General features: G+C 42.2%; 2 protein-coding genes across 2 annotated transcripts in view; one reads left to right on the top strand and one right to left on the bottom strand.

Annotated features, from left to right (window-relative positions):
* Positions 1-12218, top strand: part of LOC102975085 (ATP-binding cassette sub-family C member 4) — a 220035-nt gene that overhangs the window by 66218 nt on the left and 141599 nt on the right. The window contains exons 5-6 of the mRNA XM_024123245.3: positions 10294-10383; positions 10975-11138. Of these exons, the coding sequence (XP_023979013.1) occupies positions 10294-10383; positions 10975-11138 (254 nt within the window). The remainder of the gene's footprint in view (positions 1-10293; positions 10384-10974; positions 11139-12218) is intronic.
* LOC102974805 (39S ribosomal protein L30, mitochondrial-like) lies at positions 7984-8556 on the bottom strand. The gene has a single exon (XM_055089671.1). It carries the CDS (start codon positions 8467-8469, stop codon positions 7984-7986), a length of 486 nt encoding a protein of 161 aa, XP_054945646.1. The 5' UTR covers positions 8470-8556.

Below are 12218 nucleotides of genomic sequence, written 5' to 3'. Positions count from 1 at the left end.
TGGGCTTCAGTAGCTGTGGCACGCGGGCTCAGTAGTTGTGGCGCACGGGCTCAGTAGTTGTGGCTCGCAGGCTCTAGAGCACAGGCTCCGTAGCTGTGGCGCACGGGCTCAGCTGCTCAGTGGCATGTGGGATCTTCCCGGACCAGGGCTCGAACCCGTGTTCCCTGCATTGGCAGGCAGATTCTTAACTACTGCGCCACCAGGGAAGCCCCTGAGCATGCCATTTTTGAGAAGATAGAGTATAAACACTTTGTTTTTTGTTTTTTTGTTTTTTTGTTTTTTTTTTAGAAGTGCAGAAACACGATACATTTTTTTAAAATGTTGATAGAAGTCTTTTTTCCTCCCCCCTTTTGGGGGGCCTAGTTGATTTGTGTTCTCATTAAGGTTATCTTCTCTTGCCGAACCCTAAAATGTGTATTTATGCATGTTCTTGGATCTCCTTTCTCTCCCTGTCATGGGGTTTTCAGCACTCTCCATGGTTTTCCTTCTTCCTGTTGCCCTACTAGCTCACCTTTGCCACAGCTGTTTCTGTGTGGTTCATCATTCTGTTCACTTCTCTTGCTTGGTAAACCAGTCATCGGGGCTTCTCTTTCAAAAGGAGCAGTTGGTGGTGGAAGGGTCTAAGGGTAAAGGGTCTTTCAGCCAGTATCTTGGAATGTGACCTCACTCTGAACATAACGTCTATGAATTTTCCTTATCTATTCCTTGCATTGATATCATAGACTTTATTAATTAAACTGTAGTCATTTTCCTAAAACAGTATATATTGACCACCATCTCACTCACGTAAGCACCTATTTTTAGTTCATTATTTCAGATTTTCTGGGATGTTCTCAAGGACCTCGGGCACTTCCGGCCCTCCCACAATGGAGAGTAGTATTTCTCATGCTGTGCGGTCACCAGCAAAGGGTTTGGCAGTCTTGGTGGCAGTTGTCAGAATGGGGGCCTGGCCATATTCTGCTTGTCTTCACCGCGCAGGAGCTCTAGGGCTTGGGGGGGTCCCAGGGTACTGCCTCAGGGACTCATCCCCCAGAGGGGGTGAGGTCAGAGAATGTGAAGAAACTCCTCCTGAGGAGTTCACGTCCTTAGCCTGACCTTAGGGTAGATACCACAGGCTCCCATCCCCCAGTGGTTCTCGCGGTCCGTATTATACTCTCATGGTCAGGGTCTCACTTGTCAGCTCTGTATACATGGTTCTGGCGAATGCAGTAGGTTTTGTGGTATAACGGTAAAAGGTGGCCAGCAGAATTTAAATGAAAGCTAACAGTTCTTCCAGGGCAGGAGGTAAATGCCACATCCTTCGAAGCTTGCAGAGAGCTTTTGAGTAGTTGTGTTGGCTTGCATGCCAGCCGTGGAAAATCAGGCCAACAACAAAAAAAGGCAATGGAGTTGTCAGATGACAGAGCAGCATGTGGTTGATCTTGCACTGACTTTGTTTTTCATTTCCTTCAATCAGTTTTTTTCCTACAGAGCCATAGAGGGAATTTGTTTAGTTTTATAGAGGTCACTCTTGTTCATGGGGGTGGAAGATATTAGGCAGATTTTGGCTTCTCCCCTCAAAGCAGAGATTAATGGCTTTAGATTATGCAATCATGAAAGTAGGAGTGACAGCATTACTAAGCATCTCTGGGCAACAATATGGGAAAAATACAGCAATGTTCTGCTTTAGGTGAGCTAAACATATTCTCACGCTAGTTGCCTGTTGGAGTAATACCCAGTGTACCTAGAAACTGCATTATCTGACAAGCTCAACTCTAGGGGGGTAGGGCCATGAACCAGGAAGTAAGCCAGAAGTGCAAAATAAGTGACAGAGTGCCTGTTTTCTATTCTGAAAGTCCTTTAGGTTCTTACTCAGAGCCTGTTTACTCTGACTCACTCACGGTATTACGAAGCCGTATCCTAGTTGAGAAACAGCAGTAGTTAATGGTGAGATGGTCTCTTGAAGGGATAGCCTGCCTGATGGCGAGGGACAAGATAGAATGACAATGTATGAAAAACCCAAAAAGCATGGCCATTTTGGTCACTTGGTAGGAGGGAGGAGCCCTCTACACACTGAGGGTCACTGGCATTGGAAAAGAGTCGTGTTAGTGATGAGGAGTCTTCATCATGAGGATGGTGAAGTGTAGCTCCCATCTTCTCTTTTAAAGGACTATTGGAGAACGGGTTGGGGAGCGTTTCTTATTAAAATGAAAATTGGACTCTTAAAGGGATAATACTTTTCACCAGTCTGGAAAACTTAATTTTGTGGAAAGAACATTCTTTTCTCCTCTGCTCCTTTGATGGTTATATTTATCTGCCCACACTTGGGTTTTGTGTTTCGCGAAGTCTGCTGATTTAAAATAATTGAGGAAGGACACACTGTTTTTCAAATGAATGACTAATATTTCTTGCCTTTATTTTTTAAAAAGTTGAACAAAATCGATGTTTTGGCCTAGATTATAGAGTTCTCTTATGACCCCATATGTAATTTAGCACCCCCTATGCCCCCATGCCGTAGGAACCCACCGTAAATGGATCCTTGCTTGGGTGGAATTCGCACGTCACAATTCATAATATTGTTCTTAAAGGCCATGCGGATTCTAGTATAATCAGTAATTAGATATTCAGATTGTTTTCCAGTTTTTATATATTAACAAACAGCAGTGCAATGAACCTGATTAAAGCTAAACCTTTGGAGACATCCTTAATTTCTCAGGGTGTACACATTTGAAGCCTTTTGATATGCCAGATTTCCTTCTGGAAATCTGTTAACTGTTCTCTTTAGTGAAATGAGATGGCCCTACACCCTTGCCAGATGTGGATGTCACATTTTGAGTTTCTTTGAATTTGAGTATTTGCGAATTTTCATTAGCCTTTTGTGTGTTTTGTAGTGAATTTCCTGTACATGTTCTTTGCCCTTTAAAAAAATTGGTAGGCTTTTATAATTCTATATATATATAGATAGATATATATAGATTTATTTAGGTGTTCTTGATTTATTAAAGATTAATAGCTTACTAACTAATTTAGCGTCTGACATACATGGTGTAAATTTGATTCCAGTTTGTTTGCCTTTTATTGTTCTCATGGTGGAACTATTTTGCTTTCACAAGGAAAACAGATTTAACCAAATAGTATCCCCTTGTAAAATGTCGACTTAAAGGAAATATAGAACCAAAACATTAGCATTTATTTGTATGTTTTTCTCTACACTGGATGTGACGTGTTTTTAACTATAACATATACATTTTATTAGAACTGAACTTTAATTTTCTACATTAATGAGGAGCAGTGTGTGGACTGAAAAAAAAGAAAAAGCACAACCTAGAAGTTGAGAGTTATATTTTATTTAGCCGACTCTTTCAGGACCTCAAGCCCTGGAGGCAGGACGCTGGGACTACTCTGAAGAGCAAGGGGGTGTGTGGGGCGAGGCAGCATACAAAGGGGTTTTTGCAACAAGGGCTGGGTAGTCAGAACATCAAAAGATTACTGTTCATTAAAGAAAACCAGACATCTCAAGGTAATGAAATTAGCTCTTTTCTGTGTATAGCAAGATGCAAGTCTGGGCTCATTGAAATCGTTCCTTTGATATGCACCCCAGCTATCTGGGGCCAATATCCTGTGCTTTCTCATCCTTGAGTCTCCTCAGGGTGCACGACAAGGGTGGCTGCAGCAGTTGACTGTTTCATGACCAACCAGCATTCTGTTTCCATCCCGAGTTCCCTCAGGGGACCGGCAGTAATGTGGCAGCTTGATGGCTGCAACATCCTTTGTTTAATGACTTGGCAGGTAACATTTCTCTCCTTCACAAGCTGTAACTTTGCCTCATTAAAAACAAAAACGAAAACGAGAACAAAATAACTGAGTGCCCATTCTTTGTCAGGTATGAATACTTGCAGTTTATTTTCTCATGTGCAAAATAGGGAAAAATTCTTACAAATAAGGTTGTTTTCTATTCAGTGTCTGGCTTGTAGTATGTGCTGAATAAATGGTAGCTGTTTTTATGATCATGATGACATAAATGACTATGATGTCTGTGCACTCAACTAGCTGATAGCTCTTGAGGGCAATAGACATGTAATTGATTACCCATATTTCTTATTTCCCTTGTGATATTTTATTTGTTTCCAATAGTAACATATTGGAAATACGTTAATTTCCAAATAGTTGGGCTTTTTAGATAAGATATAAATTATTGATTTCTAATTTAATTGTTGTCATCAGAGAACATTCTGCATACCATTTTTATATTTAGAAATTTATTGAGATTTATTTTATGGCCCCAGCATATGGTCTTGGTGAATTTACAACGTGTACTTGAAAAAAACCTGTCCCATAATTGTTGGGTGTGGTGTTCCATAAATGTCAGATGAAGTTGGTTACTTGTTATTCAAATCTTCTGTATACTTTACTGATTTTTTTTTTTTTGGAGGGGGTGTCTACTTGTTACATTTACTGAGAAGAAGGATGTTAAAATCTCCTGCTATGATTGTGGGCTTTTCTGATTTTTCTCCATAGTTCTGGTGCTGTCTCATATATGTTGCAGCTCGGTAATTAGATCCATACACATTTAGGAGTGGTGAATTGACTATCTTATCATTATGAAATGTCCTTCTCAGTCTCTGGTAGTTTAATTCCTTGACTCAAAATCAACTTTGATAATAATATAATATAGCCTCACATGATTTCTTGTGCCTACTGTTCGCATGCCACATCTTTTCCCATCCTTTTACTTTAAAGTGTATCTCACATATACAACAAGCTGGATCTTTCTTTTATTAATCCAGTGTGAGTGTGGCAGTCTCTGACTTTTAACTGGAGTGTTAGTATGTTTGCTTTTAGTTTAGTGTAAATATTGATGTGATGGGGCTTAAGCCTTTTACTTACTGTTTATTTTCTATTTGTTTCATCTTCCTTTTTTTGGGGTGGCTGGGCTCCATTCCTGACTTATTTCAGTCAATGAGATATTTTTTAGTATTCCATTTTGATTCCTTTGTTGGCTTTTTAGCAGTATCTCCTATTTTTAATCTTGCTTTAGTGATTAAAATAGGCATCTTATTACAGTCTTTTTTTGCATGTTAATATTGGATTACTTTACATAAAACGTAAGAAACGTATAGGAGTAACATCCTATCTCTTGTACTATTGTTATATATTTTACATCTGCATACACAATATGGTGTTACCATTATTTTGCTTTTAAGCAGCCATTTGTTTCACAAAGAAATGGAAAGGACTAATGCAGTCTCTTATATTTACCCACATGTTTGTTTGTCATTTTGGTTTCTTTATTTTTCTACAACTGAATTTCTATCTGGTACCATTTCCCTTTAGCTTGAAGAATATCCGTTATAATTTCTTAAAGATCAGGTTGGGTGGTGATAAAGTCTCTGAGACTTTATCTGAAAATGTCTTAATTTCACCCTCATCATTTGAAGGATATTTACTTTTGTTGGTTATAGAATTTGGGGTTGACAGTTATTCTTTTCTTTCAGCACTCTATAAATTTTGTTCCACTATCTCCTCCTCCTTTTAAACTGAGGTATAATCGATATATAGCATATTAGTTTCAGATATTCAGCAAAATGATTCAGTATTTTTTTGTGTATATATATATATGTGTATATATATATATAGTGTATAGTATGTATGTGTGTATATGTGTGTGTGTGTGTATATAAATGATCACCACAGTAAGCCTAGTTAATATCCATCACCATACATAGTTACAGAATTGAGTTTGTTAAGTCAGCTATTAGTTGTATTATTTTTCTTCTGTATGTAATGTGTTGTTTTCCTGGGCTGCTTTCAAGACTCTGTTACTTTCTGGTTTTCAGCATTTTGACTGTGATGTGCCCAAGCATAGGTCTCTTTGTTTTGATCCTTTCTGGGGTTTACTAAGATTCTTAGGTATCTATATTAATATTTTCTACCAAACTTGGAAAAATTTCAGCCATTATTCCCTCAAATATTTTTTTCTTCCCTATTTTGTCATCTTCTCCCAGGACTCCAATTACATGTGTGTTTCATTGCTTGTATGGTCCCATTGAACCCTTAGGCTTTCTTTTCTTCAATCAATCTTGCTCTCACTCTCTGTTTTCTGTTTGTTCTTCAGGTTGTAAACTTAAAGAAAGGCTTAATGAATCTGGGCACAGAGCAATGGAAATTATCTGATATTAAAGTTATCTAGTGAATTTTTCATATTGTACTTTTTAGTTCTAGAATTTCCATTTGCTTCTTTTTTTTTTTTTTTTTTTTTTTTTGTGGTATGTGGGCCTCCCTCCGCTGCGGCCTCTCCCGTCGCGGAGCACAGGCTCCGGACGCGCAGGCCCAGCCACTCCGCGGCACGTGGGATCCTCCCAGACCGGGGCGCGAACCCGGTTCCCCTGCATCGGCAGGCGGACGCGCAACCACCGCGCCACCAGGGAAGCGCCATTTGCTTCTTTTTGATAGTGTCCATCTCTCTTCTGAAATTACCTATCCAGAGAATTCCTTGGTGATCCAGTTGTTAAGACTCTGTGCTTCCACTGCCAGGGGCCCGGGTTCGATCCCTGGTTGGGGAACTAAGATCCCACAAGCTGCGTGGCAAGGCCAAAAACAAACAAACAAAAAAACAACAAAAAAAATACCTATCCATTCACTTGTTATAACCATATTTTCCTTTAAGTCCTTGAACATATGTATAATAGTTGTTTAATAGTTCTTGTCTACTAATTCCAAAATCTGGATCATCTCAGGGTCTATTTCTAATGCTTGTATTTTTTTTTCCTCTTGATTATGGGTCAAATTTTCTTGCTTCTTTGCAGGTCTAATGATTGTCTTATTATGTTGGGTGTTATAAAGTATACATTATAGGAAGTCTGGATTAAAAAGTATTTGTTCTGATAAGGAATTCCTGGTAGATTGGTCTTGTTAGATTGGCTTATTTGTTCTTTCTGTCTTTCTGTTTGTCTTGTCTGTCTATCTGGGGCAGTTATTTCCATTTTGAACTTAGTCCAAGTGCATGGCTCTACTCTAGAGCGTAAGGCATGGCCTTCCTGGCAGCTAAGTGAATGTCTGAGGCGCTTAAGAAGAACTCTTTCTTCTAGGTAGGCAGAAACTCTAGTCTGCTGGCGTTGCGTGACCTCACAGAGGCTTCATGGAGTCTGACGCTGCTCTCGGACAGTGAAGTTCTGGCAAAGTCCCTTTGGTAAATCCCCACAAGATATTCTGGGTCTACCCTCTGCTATTCCTCCCAAGTTCCAGCCATTTCTGCAACTTAGAACAGCCATCTCTTCCTCTTCAGTTCAGTGAAACTTTAGTTCTGCTTGGGCAGAAGATACCCCCAGGCAGAAAGACAGGCCAGTCCCGGGCTCTCCTCTTCTCTAGGCTTACAGTTCAGCCCTGCTTGTCGTTCAGTGCCTGAAAACAGCTGCTTCATATATTTTGTCCAACTTTGCAGTTTTACAATGGAGGGCAAGTCCACTACCAATTATTCTCTCGTGATTGGAAACAGAAATCTGGCAGTTTGCTTGTAAGCTGTGTCTTCCTCATTAATAATATTACTGTCACTTCATGTTCTGTTTTTTTGTTTGTTTGTTTGTTTGTTTTTTGCGGTACGCGGGCGTCTCACTGCTGTGGCCTCTCCCGTTGCGGAGCACAGGCTCCGGACACGCAGGCTCAGCGGCCATGGCTCACGGGCCCAGCTGCTCCGCGGCATGTGGGATCTTCCCGGACCGGGACACGAACCCATGTCCCCTACATCGGCAGGCGGACTCTCAACCACTGCGCCACCAGGGAAGCCCCTCATGTTCTGCTTTTTATCCTGTGTGGAATATGACTCATTTTCTTTTGACAGATCCTTGGTTTCTGTGTTAACTGCAGTGTTTTGTTTTTGTTTGTTTTTTGTTTTTAGAATTTAAAACATTTTAATGAGAACATTTTCTCACCATCTTTAAATGGAAATGACTTGCACTTTTTACTCTGAAGCCACGAGACCATCAGGACTTATTCACTTCCTGGTCGTCAGGACTTATTCACTTCCTGGTCCATGGGGTTCTGAAGCCACCCCACCACCAGCTCTCCAGTGCTCCTGAGGCACGTGCTGGACATGTCCTCTTCTGTTGGGAGACCTTGTGGCAGCTTCAGGGGCTTGGTTCTTATCAAATGTTTAACCACTCTCAGTTTTGCATTCACCGAAGGGGTAGTCTTGTGAACTTGAGGAGTATGTGCTTTTTGTAACCCAAGCATCTTTATTATATCTTTCTCCCAATATGGATGTCTTTTTGTACTTTTTATTCTGGCAACAATGTGCAGTTTATGAGGTTGCTGTGGATCCCCACCATATTTTTCATGATCTTCAGGTGAAGGCTGGAAAACTTTATCTGGAATTCTTGACTTCGCAAATTTGTGACAAATCCAATCTGTACAAACAAGGGGCTCCACACCTTTTGTCACCATTTGTAGTCTGCCCGGGGGCCTTTGAACTATTGAGTGCAAAATCCCTGCCATGAGTGTGGTGGTGACTGTCCTCCTTAGGGGCAGCAATTCCTAAATGTCTTTCAGCCTGAAGCTCACCACTCAGGGGAACCGGAGCAGAGGAAGGACTTGTGTTTTATTTTTTTTAATTAATTAATCAATTAATTTATTTTTGGCCATGTTGGGTCTTCGTTGCTGCACGCAGGCTTTCTCTAGTTGTGGCAGGCAAGGGCTACTCTGTTGCGGTGCACGGGCTTCTCATTGTGGTGGCTTCTCTTGTTGTGGAGCACAGGCTCTAGGTGCGCGGGCTTCAGTAGTTGTGGCTTGTGGGCTCGGTAGTTGTGGCTCGCAGGCTGTAGAGCGCAGGCTCAGTAGTTGTGGTGCATGGGCTTAGTTGCTCCGTGGCCTGTGGCATCTTCCCGGGCCAGGGCTTGAACCTGCATCCCCTGTACTGGCAGGTGGATTCCTAACCACAGCGCCACGAGGGAAGCCCCTGGCTGCAGTGTTATAGGTGATTCATGTTAACTTTTGTTCCAGAACCAGCCTTTTGGTCCATCAATTCCAATTAGGTGCAGTTGTCTTGTTTTTTTTTTTGATGATCAGTTTAAACTCAGAGTTTGGTACACCATTCTGCCTTCTTTCAGTTGTTCAAATTAGGGATCAACTAGCTACTTCTTTAAAATAAGTATTTTCTTCATGAGGGTTTAAAATGTATTTGTATGTAAAATAGGCTTTAAAACTATTTTCAAGAGAGCTTTCAGTAATTAAGGCACAATATGGTTTCTTTCTTTCCTGTAGTGGTATATCCCTCCTTCCCTCCCTCCTTCGCTCATATTTTCAAGGCATTTTTTACCTTTCAAAGTGTTTTCAGTGGCCCTTTGCTACCATTCACACATCTCTACTGCACAGTCTGGTTACCTCTTGACTGCTTCACTGACCCCTAATTCTCCTTTCTTCCAAAAATCTCCTGGCCAGTCACTTCTTCGGTTTAATTTTCCTAAAGTTGAGTTTCTCTAATGTGAAAAAACATTGACCGTTCCATGTTGCCTTCCAAACTCTTTAGCTATTTCCCAGACCACCTTTCTAGCCAGATTTTTCATTTTCCCTCCCTGGAGTCTGCATGGGTTCCTCTCACCCACAGTGCCCTTCCCTTCTCTCCATATACTTTATCCTTTTCGTCGTCCAAGCTCCTCCCTCACCACAGTGTCACTTGGTAGAAACCTTCCCCAGTTCCCTGTGCCACTGTATTTACTGTTCACTTCACACCTGAATTACAGGTGTTGGTATGTATCTTGTCCCATCTCCAAAGACAAGAAGACATGACTATCAGTAAATATATCTCCAGGAGCACCTGGTGTCCTCCACATAGTAGATAGCAAATCTGCCGTTCAACTCTCATACATACCCTGTGATCTTATGCACGGTGAAGAGTTATTTCCGTTCAAAGAATGAGGAAACTGAGAATACAGTGTTGAAATGATGTTCCACACAAAATTGATGATTGATTTGCAGGCAGTTTCCCTGCTTTCATCTAATATGGCCCAAAATTACTTCAGTTGGCTTCTAAGTATGAACCTACATCCCTTTATATTTTGGGCATGTCCAGATTCATCAAAAAAAAAAAAAAGTGGGAGATTCTGCATCGGCCTCTGTTTGCTGTCCTTGTGGGCGTGGCTGTCGCCACTTTGAGGGGTCAGAGGATCAACATGGGTTCCTAGAGCCCTGCTGTCAGGGGTCATCCTGCTCGTCCTGACACCACTCAAGACCCCGTGAAAACGTGCTCTGCTTTGTTATGTTCGAAGAGTGACTTGGTATCACCGCAGGGACCCAACTCTCTGTTACCCTCTCTTGTTTCAGGCACTTTGCCTGAGTAACTTGGCCATGGTGAAGACCACCACAGGCCAGATAGTCAACCTGCTGTCCAACGACGTGAACAGGTTTGATCAGGTAAGCTGCCCCTGGGGGATCCTTTCCCATTTCCTGTCCTTACTGTGTTTAGCTTTTGGGGATGCCGGGTGCCAGTATTTGGCGTTGGCCAGGATTCTTTTGAAGACATAAGGCAAAGAGTTCTCTTTATCCAACTCTCATTTCTTCTGTGTGCAAATTAGGTGTGATAATGTGTATTGTCCTTTAGATGGGAATTTTATTTTTCTAATCATAAATAGGCAGCAGTGTTCTTGCCCGGCGTGGTTAGTGTCTCTAAGGGGCCTCCTGGAGTCGCCCTTCTCGACAGCGGCTGAACTCTGGGCCGACTTCGAGGGAGCCCTGAGCTCATTTGTGGGATGGACAAAACTGAAGACTTCCTGGTGTTGCCAGTCCTCTTCTCCCTGGACGTCCCTGAACCTGGCCCTGTGCTGTCCCAGAACAGCGCCACCTGGGGTAGATGCTTGATTTCTGCTTTAGCAGGTTTAAAACCCGCAGTGATCATTTCTGTTTAGGTTCCCGTCTGTTCTTTGACAGAAGATTGTTTCTAAATTGTGTCCTTACTGGTCTGCTTTTTATACATTCCTAAGAAGGCTTTATTTTTTTTCTTTTAAGGTAACGATATTCTTGCACTTTCTGTGGGCAGGGCCACTGCAGGCTATCATAGTGACCATCCTGCTCTGGATGGAAATAGGAATATCATGTCTCGCTGGGATGGCGGTTCTAATTATTCTTCTGCCTTTGCAAAGCTGCATTGGGAAGTTGTTTTCATCACTCCGGTAAGAGAAACACTGGTTTTAAAAAGTGTTAATATGTAACTGGTAACATCCACCATCTGCTTGATGCTTTTGTTCAAAAACAAAACAAAATGCCTTCTTTGGTCTCTTTGCATGTGTCGTAGACCCTTTAGGCTTAGCCAGTAGATGCTCCAGCCTTAAGCTGAAGTTTGGTCCTGAAGCGGGAAAGGTGACAGCATTCGCTGGCTCCTCCCGGCACCGTACCTGAGCAAGTGGAGTGTCCTTGAGCAGAATGTACATTGGATAGTGTTATTTAAGCATTATTAAATAGTAATGATCTTATAGGCTCAATTCCAGATGCATCTATTTTTGTTATGCTTGTGTTAGAGCCATTTTCAGGTGTGTATATGTTTGCATCTTGTTTTTAATTCAGTGTTTCCATTGAGTTATAAGCACCCCAAGGGCAAGATCGATCTTAAATATGTCTTTATAAAGCCCCACATTCCTAGCAGCCTATGTGATAGAAGTGGCCGGTGATGAACAGCCTAATGCTGATGAGTTAGACTTGAAGCAGGTCCCAGAGGGTTGGAGGTGGGTCATTGTCCAGGTTGTCAGGTGATGGAGATGTTGTGCTGTTTGAAGCTCATTGAGTTCTTTTGTGTGTGTCTGTAGCTTTTCGTGTGGTATTTTTATTTTTTATTTTTTTTATTTTTTATTTTTTTTGTGGTATGCGGGCCTCCCTCTGTTGTGGCCTCTCCCCCGGACGCGCAGGCTCAGCGGCCATGGCTCACGGGCCCAGCCGCTCCGCGGCACGTGGGATCCTCCCAGACCGGGGCGCGAACCCGGTTCCCCTGCATCGGCAGGCGGACGCGCAACCACTGCGCCACCAGGGAAGCCCCTCGTGTGGTATTTTTTTTTCTCTACTTGGAATTTCGTTTCCTCTCTTTGCTGTGGAGAGATGTTCCTTATCCTTTGAGGCCCTGTTCCAATGCTACCGGGTCTCTGAAGGGTTTCTTGTTCTCCTTTTCCAGTGGAATTAACAGCCCCATCTCTTCTGCTCCCAAGCACTTCACTCCTCTTTTATTACAGCACAACCACTGTCTTCCTGTTAGAGTCGGGTGT

This window comes from Physeter macrocephalus, chromosome 13 (genome assembly GCF_002837175.3).
Source record: "Physeter macrocephalus isolate SW-GA chromosome 13, ASM283717v5, whole genome shotgun sequence".
Lineage (NCBI taxonomy): Eukaryota > Metazoa > Chordata > Mammalia > Artiodactyla > Physeteridae > Physeter > Physeter macrocephalus.
Note: the sequence above shows the minus strand (reverse complement) of the source record. Positions and strands in the feature narration are given on the sequence as shown.

What these genes read in the sequence shown, in the direction of transcription:
- LOC102974805 (XM_055089671.1), bottom strand. Translation starts at nt 8,469, where the DNA reads ATGGCAGGGATTTTGCACTCAATAGTTCAAAGGCCCCCGGGCAGACTA.